The sequence below is a fragment of the Bombus vancouverensis genome, chromosome 7, assembly GCF_051014615.1.
Source record: "Bombus vancouverensis nearcticus chromosome 7, iyBomVanc1_principal, whole genome shotgun sequence".
Lineage (NCBI taxonomy): Eukaryota > Metazoa > Arthropoda > Insecta > Hymenoptera > Apidae > Bombus > Bombus vancouverensis.
This window is the reverse complement of record NC_134917.1, coordinates 6,858,027-6,880,018: the sequence shown is the minus strand read 5'-3', so window position 1 is coordinate 6,880,018 and position 21,992 is coordinate 6,858,027. Positions and strand designations below refer to the sequence as shown.

Below are 21,992 nucleotides of genomic sequence, written 5' to 3'. Positions count from 1 at the left end.
TTGCCTTCGATTTGATTACATTTGCTACCTCAAATCCATGAACACGGTTTCATTTTTTGACTTTTTTGGCACAAACACTCAATAGTTACACTTTGCATTGGCGTTGACTTTATATGAAGTAGTTAAATGAAAAATTAAATATTGCACTGAAATAAAATTAAGTAGAAATAAAATAACATTTCAAAGATTTCGAAGATTTAATTAATATTAGAGTTAAAACTAAATTAAAGGTAAAATAAATCATTAATTTAATTGTTACGAATAAATAGTATTGTTTCAGATTAATAGTACAATTATTTTCAATTAACAGTATAATTGCTATAAATTAAGAGCATAATTATTTTTAATTGATGGTAAGATATAAATATAAAAAGATAAATGAAGATAGATATATAAAAATATCAAGGATATAATTTATAAATTTTTTAACAAAAATAATAGATTTAATGTTCAGATAAATAAATTTAATGCCAAGAGGTTTATTTAAGAGGTTTATTATTTATCAAGCACTAACTAAAGTTTTGCTTGAATGAACGGAGCGCATTTAAACCTATGATTCAAACAGATTTTCAATCGTCGCGTCGCGATATTTATAACAGCGTTATAAATTGTAGAGGCGTGAAAGATACTCTGATTCTTTTCGAGATTGGTATTCCAGAACGTAAGACAGAGCTCCATTTTTAATGTTACGTTTATTTTTTCCTTGGTCAATGAAGTAATTTTCTATCAGCTGGTAATTTATCATATAATTCTCTATTTTATTTATATATTAACACCGACGAGGTACAGAATAGATGTAACATTCATCGCTTTTTCGTAATTCACATTTTGGCGATCACCTGACTCCGCCTACCATTTTCGTTTCGCATGCGACGTTATCGATTCAGTATAATAGTGGTTCGAATTGAAACTAAATTTCTCTATGAAATTAGAAATAAAGTGTAGAACAGAATATCTTGCAAATGAGGTATAGAATGTATTTCTTCAACTGTATTATGATATAATTAATTGGTATGATGATCTCGCGCAGAACCTATTACATACTACATACTTAATGTTCTCCAATTGTAATGCATCCCGACTGCATAAACAACTGTTCATTTTTTAAACTATTAATTTAATATATGATTTTCTTCCGTTCCTATTCGCTGGAGTTTAAATTTCTTAAGCCATGGTTTTTAATGCAAAAGACTATTTTTATTATCTGAATATTAAAAATCAATTTTTACTTTGTGAATAATCCTTGTGATAATTAAGATACAAACATCGAAAATAATTTGACAAACATTTTCTCAACAATAAATACGTTCGTTCTATACTGATCAGTATAACGAAACAATAAATAATCTTCCTCGTTTGAGTAAACTAAAACTTTCAACAATGTATACATTCTTATTCAAATCAATTGAACAGAAATATTTCACAAAACGAATATTTATATCACTAAAATACACATTTACGCAAATCAATCTATACAAGTTACTTCTATTAATATTTGACTCGAAGCACTATAGCAAAGAACAAAACTCTATCTCTCGTTTAATGGAAGGATTCATATTCAAATGATCCGAAAATTCCTCATGACAATACGCATGCACGTGTTTGACGGAGATGAAACGCACGAAGCTTAGATTCTACGGCGCAAACGTGGCGTTCCCTCCCTCAACCACAGTGTGGTTGCCGCAACATGAACACGAGGCAACGACTGCTGACCCGTCATATTGATCGACCTGGATCCGCACTTCGCTTCTATCCGATTGCGCGACTTGGGTGGCGCTTCGCAGACCGTGCCACGATGCTTCCCGACGCTCAAACGCGCTAGCGTAGTCGCAATCATTGCACCTGCTTACATCGCATCGTCCATCCCGTATGTGGAATCGCCCACCGCCATGCTGGTGATGCAGTGATCGTACAAATTACCGAGAAACACCGATTAATCGACGATAGTGACGGTGACCAAGCAACTCTTGGAAACTGGTGATCTTCTGTTCCTAATCTTCTGTTCTTCGACGAGTTACCGGTTTCGTTGTACGGTTGAGTATTCCAGATCTTCTTATGAGTTGTGTACGTATTGACGAGGGTATAAAACGTACAGTTTTAAGATTACTATCGAGAAATGTTCCTTCATGTTTGGCTTATTTGTGATTGCCTGTAAGGACAATTGATTCTCGTCGAAATACGTAAAAATTCTTTATGTGAACGATTGAAATTTTTGTAGTATTCGTAACGTATTATGTTAAGTTTGTGTAGAACCAGGAATACTGAAATTATGCGCACGTTGTTTTGTTTGTCGATAGCTAGTGTTCTATTTCTTTATGCGATTTTAAAGTAACATCAATTTGCGCGGCTTTAAGCTGTGCCTTTGCCCTCCACTCCGTTGCTCCCTCCCCCCTCTCCTCGACGTAATTGATTCGTTACTTTTTATTTGGATTTTTTGTTATTTAAAAGACGCTACTGAGATAATTGTTACATCTCATAACGTTGAATTTAACGAAAACACGTCGCACTAATCGTAACTTCGTTTATTACGCACTTTCTTAGTCATATTTCTTTTTTGTTAAAATAAAACGCGTTTTCTTTCGTCCGTCAGTCGCCCAACGCTTGACCGCGAGGGTAAATGTTTGATCATTGCACGCGTTGTCTATTTAAATTGACATTAATGAAAAAGATTCACGACGTTGCACTTCACGTTTCATGTACTGTTTAAATAACTGGATCAGCATAGCGGGTTGTTATCATATATTTATGTAAGGAAAATGTCACTTCGTTTTATATTATGAATAACAATTCAACCTTAATGCGGTGGTACTTTTACGCAGCAGATGTTGAAGCCTCTGAAAGCGATTGAAACCTGTGAAAATCCAAGTTTATGGTTGCGGTATTAAAACTACCAGGAAATATTACGATGTTTACTTTCTCACTTCTTGATCTAGACAACTTATCGCATTGTCTTGCTAATTGTTAGCTTTTTATTTCGAGAAACTATGAAAATCTTCTTTCGATTTTTGTAAATTGATCTCGATTTACATCAAAGAAAATACATCGTGACTAATTTTTACTAATTTCTAATTACTAATACCTTAAATATCGTATTATAAATATATCCTTAATATTAATTATTCAGCAAAACATCAAAATCAGTTTTTAGAGTTCGCTTTAAAAGATTGATAAATTTCGTGAAATTTAGAGCAATAAATGCTTAAAATTTAATCGTTGTCGATACAGTTGGGTCCAAGAGAAAGTTTATTGCTTTATTGTTTATTCATTCGATTGATTGTTTACTTGATTTTTTAATACCAACATGCCAAGGTTGTTAACATTGCACGTAATGAATTTATAAAAAGATTCGAAGATTCGATTCGTTCCATCATTGTTTTTCTTTGCGCAAAATATTTGCTGCGCACTATACTATGTGCATTGTATATTTTTTCATGAACATTTTCCATTATGCATTTCATACATCAAACGGCCATTTCATTTGTTTTCATGCAAACATTATATGTGTGTGATATCAAGCCGTTTAATCGATCGCCGTATACATATATCGTTTGCTGATCAATTGCTTTGTCGCACACAGAGATTTGAAGCATTATATGAAATTCTATACCACTAGTGCGTTTAAGTTATGCAAATTTATATAGACGCAAAGCTTATTGATGTACGAACACAAGCTACTTATCTTATTTCGCGTTTTAAATTACGTAAAAGCGCAAGTATTTTTTCAAATAATCAATAACAATTTTTTTACGCAGATCTTTTCTATCAGATTATGAAATAAAATAGTAGTAGTAATAAATAATAAATGGAATAAAGAAGGTATACAGTGTAATAATATTATTCTTTATTTAATTTCTTCAGAAACGAATCTCTTCAGGCATTTATTAAGGAAAAAAATAATGAACTTTTATTTTTCTGAAAAAAATGATGTACATTACTCCTTGTTAAATTAAGAAAATCGAAAATGACAAGAACCTTAACGGATCCTTTTTTAAGAACTTTGTCCTTTTTACTAATAAAAACAAAATAGTATACAGGAATACAAAATAGTATGCAGTAGTATACATGAGTCATGTAACATGCTCACATCAAATAACTCGTAGGTTATTTGTTGTATGAAAAAATGTTTTAAATAAAGCTTGTTCTGTTTCGAGTGGGACACTGGATTTGTTTAGGTGAAGGCATTTACGAAATCTCAGGATGACCTTCATCTTTTTTCTTTTTTAGGGAACTATACATTTTTTGATACACTGCTCGATGTATGTTTTAGTTTTCTAAAAAAAAGTATTAGGATATTTGGGTCGAAAAATGATTACTTTAAAAGATATTTTAACTTTAATTTGTCAAATTTAACTTATGAAAGACAAATACATAAACATAAAAGTACTGTTTTATTGTCCTTTCCTTGTCTCCCATACATTAAGTTTAATAAATTAAAGTGAAAATATCTTCTAAACTAATTATTTCTCGATCCAAGTACCCTAACACTTCTTTGTAGATAATTAAAAAACGCATCGAACGGTATATACAGGAATGTGTAGCTTCCTGTAAGAAAACAAGGAGATTTCAGAAACAGCTGCACCTAAACAAATCTAATGGTCATCACATTTCGAAACAGAACAAAAACACTCTTTTATACAATAGCAAACTTACCATTTATTTGAAGTGAGTATGTTACGTGACCCACGTTTGCATTGTTTGTATAATTACGTGTAACTTTGTATGCAATGGCGCGATAAGATGGCGTGTATTTTTATCACACAACAATTTTCGTCGTATTTGTTAGAATCAACCTTCAGTTAAAGAAAACTATTTTCATTTTCTCTACATTTGCCAATATTTTTTAAGAAATGAATTAAAATAAGCTGTGCAAATAAGCAACCACTTGAATTGTAAATCTTAGTGTCTAATAAACGCGGTTTTCAACCATCTTATATATGTTTTATACTGCATTAATTTCGTCACACCATTGTAGTAACGATGGTAATAATACAAAATTTATAATTATTGACATTTGTTCAAATTATGTATTTCTTCTAATCTTGGTGCGCCGGTTACCGGTGACCCCCGTGGAATTTAACGTGTTAAATTTTACGTTCGTGCAACATTTTGAATATCTCGTTTAATCAAGATTGCAGTTTTCCTTTTTATCTCGACGATTCACGCGTCGCGATATGCGCGCTTACAAGTCTCTGATTTTCATCGTCCCTCGTTAAGCATTGACGATCGTTCGTTCTCAGACGATCCATTGGAAACGTCGAATCTTTTCGCTTGAAATTATTTCAGGATCGTTGGCCTATGATGATCAAGTACGGTGACGTAAGAAGAAGGTTGTAGTATTGTTCGATGTACGGACAAGGAGTATGGCAAGAAGATGAAACGACAACACTGTGGCAGAAGATACGATGTATGCTGTGACAATTGTTTATCCTTGAGGCAGCGCGTCAAATTCATACATACGAAACTATAAAACGTCACGCATTCGTTTAGCGTGTGACAGTTTATAGTTGTCCTTCGAAAATTATTTTTTTGTACGTCACAAACGGCCAAAAATTTTCGTCAATATATCACAGAGGTAAATCATATTGCTGGTTTCTGAAATTTGTGTTGTATACCTTGTGGAGTTTTCCTAGTTTAACTTTTCTTAAGTAGGTTTATATTTCTAGTGTCTGTTATAATTGACGTAATTTCGTTTTATAATATAATTCTGCCTTCCGTAGTTAAAAATTCCTACATTTACGATTTCAAAATCGATGAAAATTGAAGTTTAACCGCTTTCTTTGTACCATCTCTCACATTCTTTTTCATTACATTCAAACATTTAAATATTATTCCGTGACAGTTTCTATAGCATATAACAAATATCTCAATATCTTGAAAAATAAAAAAATGTTAGATATAGAATATTTATAATAAAATATAGGATATTTTAGCTAAGGGCAGAATTGTAGTATTTTAATTTTAATGTTTGCGTCGTAGAATGTATAGAATTATTAGAAGCTTGCATAGAAAGTTGGGGAGGCGCGAAACTTTGATGATAAATTGCTTACAGGATAATTAAGCTCGTTAAGCTTGTTATTTATTCATTCTGATATGGCTGGACTTGTTACAGCAAAACTCCAAAAAGTACTTGATTCTGTCACGTAATTTATCTTATTCTGCGTATTTTAGAGCAGGTACGAAGATTTGTCTTGCTTTTTAGGAATTTCTTTCTTGTTCTCTGATATAATAATATCTTTCTTATTGAACTGTGTTACAGACTGGGTGCACAATTCAATTAAAAGCAAGTTTCAAACAACATAGTCAATACGGGAATAATAAAATCACGTTATTTAATAGTAATATGTAATGTGATATGATATTATCTGAGAGTAATTTATGATAATTTTTGTTTGATCAACCCGTGATTTTTAAAAATCCTGCATCGCCTGTTTTAATTTTGTGCGATATTAACACTAAACCTACTGACACTTTATTTATACCTATTTCTACCATGTGCGGTCAAAATGACCGGTGATTAAAGAAGTAATAGTTTTTATGATTTAACTTAGATAATGGTTAATTTATATCTAAATGTATATAAAATGATGAACTTTCATTAAGTTCCGTCGAAATTTACTTTTGTTTAATTTCAATTATAGACTTAAATAAAAAATTACACTTTTATTTATATAGAGATATATCTTATTCAACTTCGCTACATTTTTTACTAATTATCTTATTATCAAATGTACATTTGCCGCATACATATTTCCCGCATCTTAAACAAATTTTCGTAATTTTGTAACCTTTACAATTTCTTACTTGACAAGTTTTTTGCAGTAATGAATCTAAACTTATTGATAGTTTTATTGCATGGTTTTCCCGCGATTCTATATATAAAAAAGTAATGTATGCACCAGGTTTATAACAATTTTGTGAATTCTCTATAAATCGGCCCCATACTATAGATAGCTTTGCAAATTTATTGGTTCGTAAACGTTGGCTTCTTTCGCTCTTCTTATCAAATCGTATAAACCTCATAATTTCAGCAAAGTCATTCCTGCTCATTGTTTTTGGAAAAAATGCAGGTCTCCAAATTTTATTCCACAAATATGAAATTCTTTGCCTGACATGCACCTCGGGGATATAGCAGAGTAATAAATGCATCTAGTTTTGTTGCATCTAACTCCCTCTTAATCCCCAATACTCTAAATGCTTCTTCCATACATTTTATTATATGATCTCTTATACGGTGATCAATGATAAGATGAAATGCCGTCTCTATTTGTCCTTTCATTATATGCCGTTTAGCGTATCCCTAAAAATATTATAAATTGATGTCCTGCCAGGTTTGGGACTTGCATCTATTTCTTTCCAAACTGTCCCATCGGGCCCAGTTTCGATACGTTGATTCTCTACATCAGTCTCACTCTTTGCTGTCAACGATAATTTCTTTCCTTTTTGCCCTGGACGTGAACGCTTATTTATAAATAATATTCAACTCTGATTTGGTTGTAAACAGCTTTTCATATGTTTCCATGCCGTCTTCAGTTGCTGAAGTTTCTTGTTCATCGCATACTGAACAGTCTTCTTCTATGTCCGTTATTTTTTTTTCTATAATTTTTTTTAAAAGTCGTAACATTTTAGGGTAAATATTTATCACAGAATAATTCCATGTACGGAGTACAAAATTATTGTCAAATTTGATATGCTTTACTTTTGCTTTTATAACAATTTTACGCAAAACGCTCTGAGATGCTTCCTATCTGAGTTTTAGAGATAACAAGGTTAAATGTCGGCTGATTGACTAACAAACTGTAATGTATTCTGGTCGAAAGGTCGAAAGATGTAATCTGGACGATAGCAAGTAAGAATATGATCTGTGACGATGATATTTATAAGAAAATATTGATGAGTATTGGCCATTCTTCACCAACGGTTACTCGAGTATGGAGTTAGGAAAAACCCGCTTTTCCCGTGTTTTATCGCAATGAGTGATAACCCTAAGAAACTTCTCGACTTTCAAAATGTTTGTTACAATGGACTGTAAAAAATGCTAAATTTTATGGCGGTTAGGATTATTATAGGCCTGAATTCATACGTGTTGACAGCTGGTGGCCATCTTGATCGAGGGATGGATTATAATTTATGATAAAGTTACGAGCGTAACAGTTGTTATTATTTGTTATTACTGATTTTGTTTGTCATCTGACTTTGAAATAGCCTTTTTTTGTACTGATTGCATTTATTTTAAGAGTAACTAAAATATTTTATCGATTGGTCAAATTGACCGCCCGCGATAGGCAAGGCAAAATACAATTCCTTCTTAGAAAAGAAAAAAGCAAACTAAAAGTGAATACCGAAAAATATATTGTATGCATGTTTTAGGAAAAGTCAGAAATTATAAAGCGATATGATAACGTTTAAATATGGTTAAATTTATGCAGAAGTTTGAAAGCGGTCAATTTGACAAATAAGCTGGTAGGTTTAATGTTAAAAGTATTGTGCATGAGTACTCGGCTATGTTACTATGGAAGCTATTTATAATTATAGATTAGATAAGGAAAATTAATTAATTTATTTATTTATTTATTTTTTTTTTTTTTGATAGGTTAGCGGACTCAATTATTCTACTATCTGCTATTTTTCGCATGACATTACGTGAAGGTAAACACATACACAAATTCTTGATACGCATAACGTACTTCCTTGCATACGAAAGATATCTGATAAAATATTAAATAGCCAAGGTTACGAATTCGTAAAACGAGAATATGCAGTGATTTCTTGGCTCAGTTACATACCGCATTGCTGCAAGATTGCAAGAAAAGCGGAATATATTGACCCAAATATTACTTACTTCTAATTACTAGCATATGTCTGAGAATATTTATATCCATATCTATTTGAAATATATATATATATATATATATGTATATATATGTATGTATGTTTATTCTTAGGCTTATTATAAAACAACGGAATTAGTAGATCAGTAATTGGGCTTATAATTCTTATTAGCCTAGTATAATGAAATTGGATTAGTCACTATTTGCATATTAAAATTTTTATTCCAGATACATTTTCGTATGCACAAACTTAATAGCTTGGCTTCTTTTTTTAGAACATCGGTTTCTGTATCTTCTTGACACGGTTCACGTTTCATATTTCGAGGCCAAGCGACGTAATTATTAACTTAAAGTTTCCGTAATTTTACAACGCTGTGGAATCCATAGATCCATTCGAGATATTGATTTTCTAAATGCGGCGATTCTATTTCAGCTGTATTATGCTTTATCCCTCGATTATTAGCGGCCACTAGTTAATGATAAATAAGAAACATACCTGTCGAAATTTTGAAATTTGTCCCTTCTGTTCCAGTAAATTGCCTAACGGACGAATGTAATTCCGTGAATTGCGTCTGACCTGCATTCCTACTGTAGGAGTAAGCTCGTGACACGGCATGAATTTGGATCGGAAGTAAGAAGGAACCATCGCCAAAAAACATGTCGCTGAATCACTTGATAGTGGGTGAGTTTTGCGAAAAAAATGTCTTTTTCTTTTTATTGTATAACTCCTTTTACCAACCGAAAGAAAGCAGAGATTAAGCCACGTTCTTTATTTATGGTGTTTTTGTAAACAAAATCCCAGACACGTTGTGTAAACATACATACAAACAAAAAAACACGAAAACTTACGCGCGGACTTGAGCGAAAATTTATTACGACTTGTTACATCTTTTTCATATAACTGTGTTGTTAAAGTTGTTTCAAATCTACATTTACTGTAATAGCTGAATTCCCTGTTGTTGCTATATCTCCTACAAATTGATTGTCTTTTTTGATTTTCTAAGGAGAATACTTTCTGTTCCACCTGTTGGTTGTACATTAACATTTGAAATGAACATGGCATTCTAAATAATAGTATTTTGTAATTGTATAGCTGTTATATCGTAATGGAGGTTGTATATTAATTGCACTGATTGCGATGCTAGTAAGTGTATCCTCGTTTAATTTATACAGCCTACAGCAATAATAGTAGGTAGGCTATATTTCGTCTATAAATATAGTAATTGTAAAAATAACATTTATTGTTAGTAAATTAACATTAATGTATATATAAACAATATTTTTCCTGATATTGGCTTCCTAAAAAATTTCATATTTTGTTTAATCACATCGAGGGTGTGGATAAATTAAGGATAAATTAAATCGTAAAGAAACAAATATTAAAAAAGATGCATACGCAAAACTATTTTAGCGCTTTAATACAATTCACTATTCTCCATCGTGGATTGTATTTATAATCTGATGAGTTCTTAGAACTCGGATCGAAGAAAGAAATAAAGGACAAACAAGAGAAAATTCGCAACCTATTCTTATACTGTGTTATTCATCGCTTTACACCGTTCGAGTCTGCTAAAGCCTTTACTCCCTCGAAACAGTAACTGTGCCTGAATAGTTAAATACGAATGGAACGTGCTTTATCGATTGTTTTGGAGACAATCAAGCGCGCTGCTCGGGGTGAGTGTGCAGACGACGAAAAGCAGAGGGGAAAGTAGCGACAGAAGCCTGTGATTAGTGTAGATAAAGGTGGACATAGAGGAGTCGTAGTTGTCGATAAAAGTATCTTCCTTCTCAATTTCTTCCACTCCGATGAAGTACACGTCTATTTTCATTACTATGATAAGACGTTCTGTTTCATTTAGTTCGAGAACGTCTCGTGGACGAAAATCGTCACATATGTATGTCGGGTTCTCGTTAGAGTTAGGGACGTATAATGAATCTTCACGTGAATTGGCCATTGTTGTTATGTGCTATAGATGATACTTACTGTACAAATGTGATTATTATAGAGTTTAACGAGTAATAGTGATTAGGTGATTTTATAATCGAGATGTCGATGACAATGAATTTAGGTTCGATAACGAATCCACGGTCAACGGGATGACGAATGCAATTTGATCCACGATTCTGGTGTGACTTAACGTACTTGTCCACAGTACAAGTAGAACTTATCTGATTGAATGTCAGTCCAAGTGGAACTGCCCTTTTATACTCCTCTTCGTACCTCTCTGTACGGGTACCTCTCTGTACCCACGGGTCAATCTTTGTTTTTAAGGAGAGCTATATAATTACTTCATACCTCTGTTAGGTACACGTCTCTCCCGTGACCGTGGCTACGTTCAGCGACCCGTTATGTCACTTCGAGCCCAAGCCCACTGCCACAAATCTCGAGCACCCATACTCGGATTAAATCATAAACAACTATTTCTCAGTTTTATTATTTAAGTACAGCTATAATAAAAAGTCGGGACTAAAGTATTGGGGATCTTCCCAAACATTCCAAAAGAAAAGCCCCGATGTCCTTTCATCTCCGACATATATATGTCGGGTTTACATTAGAATTAGGGTTAGGGGCGTGAAACGAATCTTCGTTTGGGTTACACGTTGTCGTTATGCAATGGAGAAGACATTGACTAGTGCAAATACGATTATTATAGAACCGGACAAGTAACCGCGGTAGTTAGGTGCTCGAGAAACTAATGACAATGACCCTAGGTTCAATAACGAATCCGCGGTCGACGGGATGATAGATGAACGTACTCACAAAATCTAAGTCGGACGCGTAATATTCACTGGTCGTAAAGAGTTACTCCTTTCATCAATGAGATCGCGAGAAAGAATGTCTTTCCCGTCCCGATCATGCCACAGAGGAAAACTATAATGGGGTGTGTCTAAGGACATGAGATTATCGGATTCGTCGAGAAAAGCCTTCGTTCAGAAAGTAAGGGAAATTGGCGTTGCTAATTGGTCAATCTCCATATCGGTGGTTAGAAAAAGATGCTAGCCGCCCTCGAGGGAAAGTTGCTAGTGGGAGACGCCGCTCGTTGAAAAATATGTCTCCCCTATCTTCCCGTAGTTGGGACAAAGACTGTTTGTCTGTTTGAAGGACTTTAGTTAACTAAACCTTAAGATTTATAACGGGCCCTCGAGCTAGCCGAACATGTACTGCGGAGACGCATCGACATCTGGCAATCATCTTACTCGAAGAATAGGGTCTGCGTGTGGCGAGCCACAGGACAGAAACCGTTGGAATGTTTACTGTCGCGTGTCGCCACGAATATTTCTTTTAAGGAGAGCTATAGAATTACTCCATACCTTTGTTAGACAAAGCGTTCATCCCGTGACCGCGGCTACGTTCGGCGACTGACTGTCGCCTCGAGCCCAAGCTCATTATCACGACTCTCGAACAATTACAATCGGGTTGAATAACTACAATTGTTCAATTACAGCTATAGTAGACTCTAGGTTACAATGTTGCGGGATTATCCAAAATTCCAAAGGCTCCGGTGTTCTTTCATCTCCGACATATATATATATATACATCTGTACATAAGAATTTATATTTTATCTCTCTGTAAGCAAATATATTCACTTCGTAAAAGTGAAGTATAAGTTCATACAGTAAACGTTCAAACGAAGCATACTTCGTAGGCAAACTGGGTCATTCATGCTCAAGTGTAATTTCGTTTATGTTCTAAGGTTTTGAAAAAATCTAAAAATAAAATATGTATTTGTTATTTGCTAATTGGGTCAAATAAAACTTTGAATCTTTTTTCAATAAAAATACAAATTCGAATGAGAAGGATTTAAATATCCGGTTTGTTTATGGAAAATTAATAACAATCTTTCAATTCCTACATAAATTGAATATTATGAAATTTGAAAAATCCCATGTAAACGTTTTATACATTTTATTAGATATTACTAAATATGAAACTATTGTTTGAATAAGACATTGAAGAGTACTTTTATCGTCAACAATATATAGTGATTATGTAACTTCATTTCATGTTATTGTTTTCGTAGATATATGTATTGTACATAGGTTTATGTAAAAACGGTATTCTAGAATTAATTAAACTAGTATTCACGCGTACGATCGCTGCCCCTGTGCACGAGGTACGTACCTGTTAGTTTTTAAAGTTGGTAAAAAGCGATAGAAGTTTCGATGAATGGTCATTGTCGTTAATCACATACTTCCCACACATGCTACAACAAAGTCAGCCTGCATAGTGGAATGTATGGAACTAGAATGAAAAATACATTTCATCATTTGTATATTTTAACATTTTTATAAAGAAACAATTTTCGTATGACTTTTTGAAACTTAAACTCAAAAACAGAGAATACAATACGTGAGAGAACGTGTTCCTATCGTTGTTATTTTATAGCACGAAACGCCAAGAAAGTACTATAAGTATGTCGTAAACTATTAACCTATTCTATTTCTATGAGTACGGGTCAAGTTTAGAGTTCACGTGTTTCCAAACTAATATATTTCACATCGAAACTTATCTTATAGTTATAATATTTGACAGGGAACAACATAAATCCAAAGAGCAACATTGAAAAATTCGTATCATGAATAATATTTTAGATCAACTATTAAAATTCTTATACTACCTCAATTGAAATTTCGTTCATCGAGATATCTAGATATTTTAATCATGTTCAAAATTGCGTAACTAGAATCAAAATTTCATTAAGCAATTATCATCTAGTAGACGAACGATAGAAAACAAAAAGAAAGGATTAACAACCCAAAAATGTGAAATATCTCAAACGATATTGTCAATTGTAAGAAAATTTAACTATTCGATATCGTTAATCGCGCAAATAATAAAATATTTAGATATCAAGATATTCTAATGTATTCGTAGTCACGAGTGAAATTAGAATGCAATCATGACGATGAATGTCGTTGCAAATAGCAAAGGTAGTAGTAGTAGTAAGAACAATATAGTGGGTAGACCTAGCAGTGTGCACCCTTTTGTTTCTGTTGTTCATGATTATCATTTCGTAGATATCCACAGTTAAAATTATTCTTTTTATCTTCTAAAGCAATGGCCAATGTTTCGTTTCAGCGGCAATTGTACTCGCGGTTGCCACCGTCTGTCGCGCGGAGTGCCAGAGTGAGTGATCAAACCAGCTTCACTTCAGTGTCCTTCTTGCCATCGTTATCTGTCGACGTTATTCCGCAGGGCTTCTTGTCTGAAGATTCATTCTCCCCACTATTTTTATTTCCTTTTCTTTTTTCTTTGCAATTTAGTTGCATAAGATTGATATATAAATTAATTGTACGCTGTCCCTGCTCATAATTTGATTTCTGTTTAGTACATTTAATTCGCGAATTTAACGTAATTTTTTCTTTACGGCTATATTTCCTCTACAGTACTACTTCAAGGAAGTTGATTTTGTTAAATGTAATGATACTTATGCCGCTTAATATTTTACCATATTCGTCTACATTCATTTTGAAGTTTGAAGATAGATGAATGGCGCGCTTTATTACAGTTATATTTTACAGCTCGTTCTATTTATTGCTACGAATGCGATTCATGGACGGATCTCAGATGCAAGGATCCTTTTAATTACACCGCACTTCCAAGGGATCAACCACCTCTCATGACTTGCCATGGCTGTTGCGTGAAAATGGTTCGCAACGCCAAGTCACGTAAGTACTTCCTTTTCACTTCTCCATCTTTTCACTCTTTCCACTCGTGCGATAATTTTCTTTGTGTTTTTTATATTTTTCTCTATTTCATTTCCTTAAATGTCCATTTCATATACCTTTTGTGAAAACAATTAAACCTTTTTCTCAATAAGAAAAGTAAAACAAATAGGAAAAAAAATTTCAAGATATTTGCAAAATAATTATCCAAGATTCCTTGTAAATACTGATAATCATTTTCCATGAAGCTTTAATAAGCAATATTGACATTATTACGCCTACGAGCCCGATATTTTTAACTAAAAGCGTTGGTTTGGAACAAGGAAGAGTTTCAAATAATCTATTTCGTAATTATACAACTCTAAGAAAATCTAAGCTCCTGCTACACACGCTTCTATAATTCTCTTCTTTAAGCTTTCTTATTTTACGATATTATTTCCAATTATTCTAAAATCTTTCTAGGATAATTTATATACAATTTATAGATGTATATAATTATTTCTATATCAAAATAATATTTATTTCACAGTTTAAAATTTGTAAATCACGTTATATTTTGTTCGTATATACAATTTCTAAATATATAATAATTATTCGTATTTTTTTCGTCTGTTCGTAGCATATGAGAGCGTGAGACGGACCTGCACTTCGCAACTACAAATAAATTTATTCATGGTGGACCACGTGTGCATGATGGAAAGTACCGGCACTGGTCACATGTGCTTCTGTGAGGAGGATATGTGCAATCGTGTGTCTCCGACCTCGTGTTCGAATCCTACACTCCTGCTGATCCTCTTGACGATCCTTGTACTACGCTCGGTCATCTTAGGAGCCCCAGCTTGCTTTGTAGAACGTTGCAATGGTCACGACGTATAACACTGATTTATTCGATTCACCTGTCAGTGATCATATCCTTCGTAGAATTTTAGTTTTAGCCAGCGACTTGAACTCTCGTCGAGACGAGCGGTTCTCACCAGTCACGTACCGGTTGGATAACACGAAACACGTTGTGTTTCTTTTCACGTTCGTACCAAACCAGAAAGGTAAGACACGAGCTGCGTGTTCCTTGAAAGAGAAGGGAATCGATCAATCGTCGATTAATCGTGTCAGACCGTTTTAACCGTACATTTCAATTTTTGTGAATCAATTCATGAATCGAGAATCGACGATCCATATTCTCTTCTCTTCAAAGAATTTTGCACTCTCGCTCGTCCTGATCCTTTCTTCGGCATAAATCATAACGAAATATCTCGACCGTGTTCTCTGTAGATAAATCATCCGATTCTCTGTCACTCTCGATTTTGCCACGCGCTCTTCCTCTTGATTCATAGCCCCTCCAAAATGTTTCCTGTACCTTTGCGATGGTATCTTTAACGACAATTTTAATTCGCTTCGAAGTGAAATTTATTTTATTGGAAGATAGTACGTATTTAAAAAAAAAATATGGATCTTTTCCAATTGATATAAACGGACAATTTATTATAGATTTTTCAGTTTGTTCGTATTATAATTTTCGAACAAATTAAACGGAGAATGATAAATCAAATTCGAGCTATCAGAAAATTGAGCTTGAAGCGAGTAAAAATTTAGACGCGTTCTTTAATTCATTGTATGTTCGGGTAATGTTTCTATTTGATGACATCTAATGAGATGGGAATCCCTTTCTGACGAAGTTTTGTTGCATGCAATCCAGAATCGATCGAGACCATCCCATTCTTGCAACTGTCAATCAGTTTTTTCGTTTTTTCTTCCAGTATTGATGTATCTTACAATTAGAACTTTTTGCTACTTTTTTCATGGTCATTGATCGTTACAAAGTCTTAAGCATCAAGTTTTCTAGTTCTCAAAGCATCTTGATGGCCGAATCGAGCTGCTCCCGATACGTAAGAAATAGTATTCGTCATTATGTCGTGGTATTTTGGAATGTTTCTTTCATTTTTAAAGTTTCCATTGGCTTGCCGTTTATCTATGTTCCATACCAAGTTCGTCGCATATCTAAGCGAACGTGGATCACGAAACTTCAGAACTTTGAAACGTAGGTATACTGTTTGCAACGTTGTTCGATCATTGCAAGATCTTGCAGCTAATGCGTGTTCTAATTGTATTATCTCAAACACACATTTACTGCTTTCCCAAAGAAAATCTCCAAGTAACGGAGGATAATCGAGACACAGAGAGAAAGAGAAACACGATATACATTCATTATTTTAGCGCATAGAGATCGACTGATGGACAATTTTTGTATTAACTCGTTATATGCTTTAACACTATTTCAGCGTTGAAAAGTAACTTTATAAATAATCATTGATTACGAGAATATTACCAAGTTCATAATATATTGAAGATCCTTTGCACTTTCAGAAGATTTTTATCACAGATAATCAAATTTGAGATGTGTAACTAGTTTCTCTTTGAACACTTTCGATCGTGATTCATCGATATCTATGCACACACCTTTGACTCTTATCCAGTCGAACAAATCGTTTCTGTATATCACATACAAACGAACTATCAGCACCTTCAACCACTCTCTGTTTCTTGTTATATATTGTCGTAACGATTGTCGTACTTTTCCTCCCCTGTTCTATGTCTCTAACGTCCTTTATACGTTTGCCCATTTGCCATTCTTAACGAGACACCGGTGTTTCGCGCATCATGCACCATAGGACAGTGGAACGAGAATGGCCCATGGTATACGGAGCTTAAAGTAGATCAACGTCCAGGCCGCATGGTTTCGGCATGTCCATCCGTCAGCAACGTCATGAGAAAGCAACGACTGCAGCCGGCAAGCATCGACACCAGAATTTTCCAGCTCTACGTTTTTCGACTTGCTTGAGTCGCGGGCGTGTGCTTTTTCAATTTCCAAACAAATTATTCTCTCTTACTTTTTCAATTATACGTAACATAATAGAATATTATCAAAGGCTTTAAGACTATTTGATTAGATTTAATTACAGAATGGGTGGGGTCGGGATCAATTTATTAAAAATTTGATTGGGACTCGATTGAAATTTGCTATAGGATTAACAATGAATCATGTATAAGATTGATCATTAAAAGGCACGCGCGCGCGGGATGTACCACAGTAGTACTAGTGAGTTCGACAATCACGTATTTAGCAGGAGTGTGTTCCACACGTAGAAAAGTGCGAATTCGAGTGCATGGATTGTAGCACTTTTATTAACAGTGAAAAGGCAGAGGAAACTTTACGGACGGCTTCTGGATGAAAGCTTTGCAGCCCGATTAAAATTGCGTATTACCATCCATGTTACGATCTTATCCCCTTTCCTCTGTCCCGCGATTATCGTATCGCCGTGCAGTAACACCTTGCATGACACTTGCATGAATCTGTTGTTAGTAATTTTTGTGAGAGACTAAAAATCCCGTAGTCGATGCTTCAACAGGTAACAGACTTTAAAATAAATGAAACAAATATGTATGTATATGTATATATATATTTGTTTTATATATATATATATATTTATTTATTTTATATATTTTTATATATTATATATATTATATATTATATATATTATATATATATTATATATATATTATATATTATATATATTATATATGTTTTATATATTAAATATATATATATATATAAATATATACATAGAACAAATTTTGTTCGAACTGTTTCAAAATTTTCCAACAACTATTATTTCAATTTATTCTACATATTTATTATATATTATTTCAATTATTGCAATATTAAATACAGCGATAATTGCAATATTAAAATCTTTTTACAATATCTGGGAAATAATACAAGAAACAACTCAAGTACGGTAATTTCAAGTTACAATTCTAATATTCTAATCAATACGAAAGTCTGTTTCCAAAATGAGGCTCGGCTCAGTAACAATAACCCGAACACAGAACCTTCCATTCCGACGAATGCAACGCGAGGCTGACCGAATTAATTAAAAAGCACAACGTGGGCCTTCAGCTTCGATCGTGCCACGCCAGTTACGCGTATCAGCGGCGTCTCGAGCGCTTTCAGGCTTCCGGAATTAATGTTCGATCGCGATCGATCGATTAGGCGACACGCAACGAGGAACTCGATCGACGAAAGCGACGTTGAACTCGCTCGAGAATACTCGTGAATCGAGCAGCTTTACGATCACGCAGTTTGTAAATCTTTTTCAGGGTATGGCTGGCACGGCCAAGTTGAACGCGCATGTCCTCACAGAGAGGCTTCCGGTGTGGAGCCTCTTGCCAAACAAGCTTCGGTGCTTGCGAGTGAAAGCGAGCTAACCGGTGTTTCTCTGGCAAGCCATGCGGCTCGTGTCGCGTCATTTGTTCATTGTCGCACGCGCGGCTGCGAGGCTATTTTTTCGAATCTTTTTGTTCTCGCGTTTTTCTTCTGTCTGCCCCCTTTTCGTTCCAGTTTGTCATTGCGCGACCGATCCGATCAATGTTTGCTGATTACACCGCAACTCGCCGAAGGTCGAAGAGTAATTCGATTGATCTTATCAAGATTATTGTCAAGAACTCATGTACCTCTATATTTTTGGTAAGAAAAGTTTGAGATATCGAATTCTTATGTATGTAGTTTTTTTTCATAGATCGATTTCATCGAAGGTTTTATATGTAAAGAATGCGAGAGTATGTTTGATAAATGCAGCAGACAGAAGATGGGAGCTGCAATGGCAACACTGACATCAGCATGTAACACGAAGCGGATCTACATTTTTAAGTTTGGCCTCGCAGCTGGAAAGAATCCACATAACGTTACCGATACAAATAATCATGCGAAGTAATGGCGAATGCGCTCAGGCGAATCTTAAACAGCTCGATCGAACACGAAGTGGATCCGACGTGCTACATTTCGATCGAATCAACGGAATCTTTAACCGACTTACTTTGTCAAGTATTAAACGATGATATTAGATAAACTTCTAACGCAAATTTTAACGATGTTTCAGAACTTCGGACGTCAGAGATTCTTGTTCGTCTTGATCGAGGCTGTTTCAGTTTCGAAATAGAAAAACAAAAAAAAAAAAAAATGAAAGAGGAAAGAAAGACACAGGATCGATACTTTCTTTGCTCGCCTATTTACACGAAAGCTCATATCTAAGTGCTTGCATAACAAGGAGATTATTATCGATGTACACTTTTGTCTCTGTTAAAGATCGATGTTTACGATTGCGCCGAGATGTCAACCTATGTATCGATATCCTCTAACACTTTTGTCTCGATGTTGATGAACATTGGGCATAAACTGAATGATGTATGATGATTATATATTTTACGATGCAAGTATCGAGAACCCCCCTCTGTTTCTACGTGTATCGATGTGTATCGATTTGAATGATCGTTGCCCCGAGATGTTCATTTATTCTGACTTCTTGATTCTTCGTTGGTGTCAGTTACGTTGATTTTAAAACGATTGATAGAGTATATACGATGGCATGAGGCGATGTTTCGATAGCAAAGTAGCGTTCTCAATTATACTTTAGCACGTGATTTCGTTGTTCCCCATTTAGCTCCATGAGGACATTATTTTCTTTCAACTTCGTCGATCGTTGCCTTAGCGTCATATATTTCATATGATTTCACGATATTGTTAATACGAACGACGTGTTCGAAGTGAAGAGATAAATATCTAGCTCGTAAGAAAATAAAATAGAGTATCAGGTGCTTTGTAGCTTCGTTTAATTATCGTATCGAATTTGCGTTATGAAACTATAATTAATATTAATCAGTCAATATTATTAACAGACGTTAACGAACAATGTTTTACGTAGATATATAATTAATGATTAACCATCGTCTTGTATGCTTTCTTATCAGAGAATTTAGCATTTATGCATTCCAAAGATTCGCTATATTATTTATTATATATTATTGGTATAGACCTTTACGAAAAGCGAAAGTAAAAATCGCTGGTGATAGAGTGAAATAATTTTTCTTCATGCACATATCGTTGCCTCCGCAGAGTAATCACGTCTCGATAATGATGAAAAATTATCGTGTGCTGACATTGAGTAGTTGAACGCTGTTTAACGTTCAGCGTGATAGTAAAATGTCCAACGATACGTAATATTTAGCCGGTAAGCTCAGCGTGTCTTCTCAAAAGAGAGAGAAAGAGAGAGAGAGAGAGAGAGAGAGCAGTTAACGAAGAATTATTTGCTCTAGAGTTTGTTAACTTTGTTAATTTTTTATCAGACTAGTACGATAATGGCATCGGACCGCGGAATAGCATTAAGCTAGTGCTTAGCTATAATCGAGATATATGACCATTGAAAACGCGGTCAGTATTTTAAAATCATGTAGTGTTAAGAAACGCATACTTTCGTACAAATAGCATGAATAAACGGATATGGCGATATATAGAATTTATTAGGGAAGGAAAGGAAAAGTTGAAGAAAAAATTGGAAACATTGCTAAAGAATTCGACCGTTATCGATTCTTTTTAACTGAAATACATCCTGACCAATATGGGATCTGTGGTATTAAATCTCGATGTAATCCAACGCATGAAGAGATCATAGAGAGACGTATAACATAGATATTTTCATGAATCTTTCATACAAATCCGGACACATAATGTTATTTATCAATGCGAGCTCTTGAAAGGCTGAAAGAGGTATTTAAAAAAATGGTGCGGTATATAAGATTGTTCCAGTTGTAGTTAAAGATGAGACGGTATATGATTGTTATAAACCAGAGTTATTGGACAGAAATTGTTTAGAATTGAAGACAAGCAAAACCATGACAGATGGTTGTAAGGGCATATTGTAATTTAATGATTGTTAAGCCGATTAGAGATGGTGTGTGGAAACACAGATTCTACGAGTACGTTATGCCCTCGAGATTTAATTGTTAGCGCGATATGTAACAGAGTATCAGGTGCGATACTTTCTTAACATATCTCAATGAAAATATACATTTATGTGTACATATATTCTTCCTCTTCTCTTTATGTCGTTTGAAAAAAAAAGGAAACCGTGTTAATATATAATATCAAAGCGAGATTTTCGTCATCTAAATCATTATTAACGATGAGAGAATTATAAAAGTACGGAACTGTTAAAAAGAATTATCATTCACAATAGGCCGAATTGTGTTTGAGATATGTTTTTCCAGAGATTGGAAAACAAAACATAACCGTGGCCTAGATTGGTCAGATCCGTCATCGTTGTATTCAAATTCGCAATAAAAATTTTATGTCATTGGATTTGGTTTTTGAAATGTTTTCTTAGATCCTATTCCCTGCTCTTTTTCCAGATCAGGAACATTGGATCAGAATTGTTCTGTTAGAATTTACAACAAAATTTATGCCGTTAAATTTTCTTTTCACGTTGTTTCCTCGTTCCTTTTTCGAATTGGTTATTGCAGTATACAGTACACGATATTTGCTTCAATTTTGCGTTTCAATGTTTAGCAGAAATTCATGGTAAATAATGATATTCCAATCCCATCAAACATAATATATCATACATAACACAGAATATATCCACCGTTAAAAATACTACGAACAATCC

At 34.2% G+C, this 21,992-nt stretch overlaps 1 protein-coding gene across 6 annotated transcripts; it reads left to right on the top strand.

Moving 5' to 3' along the window:
• Positions 1-1,684: 1,684 nt before the first annotated feature.
• qvr (glycosylphosphatidylinositol-anchored protein quiver) lies at positions 1,685-21,685 on the top strand. Of its 6 annotated transcripts, none has more exons than XM_076619778.1 (7): positions 1,687-2,033; positions 5,284-5,572; positions 8,591-8,646; positions 9,361-9,510; positions 13,910-13,957; positions 14,353-14,499; positions 15,116-21,685. In XM_076619778.1, exons 4-7 carry the CDS (start codon positions 9,486-9,488, stop codon positions 15,370-15,372), a joined length of 477 nt encoding a protein of 158 aa, XP_076475893.1. In that variant the 5' UTR covers positions 1,687-2,033; positions 5,284-5,572; positions 8,591-8,646; positions 9,361-9,485; the 3' UTR covers positions 15,373-21,685. The 6 variants fall into 6 exon arrangements, with proteins under 6 accessions (XP_076475896.1, XP_076475893.1, XP_076475891.1 ...); XM_076619776.1 differs by having other exon boundaries at positions 1,687-2,064; XM_076619781.1 differs by lacking the exon at positions 13,910-13,957 and having other exon boundaries at positions 1,685-2,064.
• Positions 21,686-21,992: the final 307 nt, after the last annotated feature.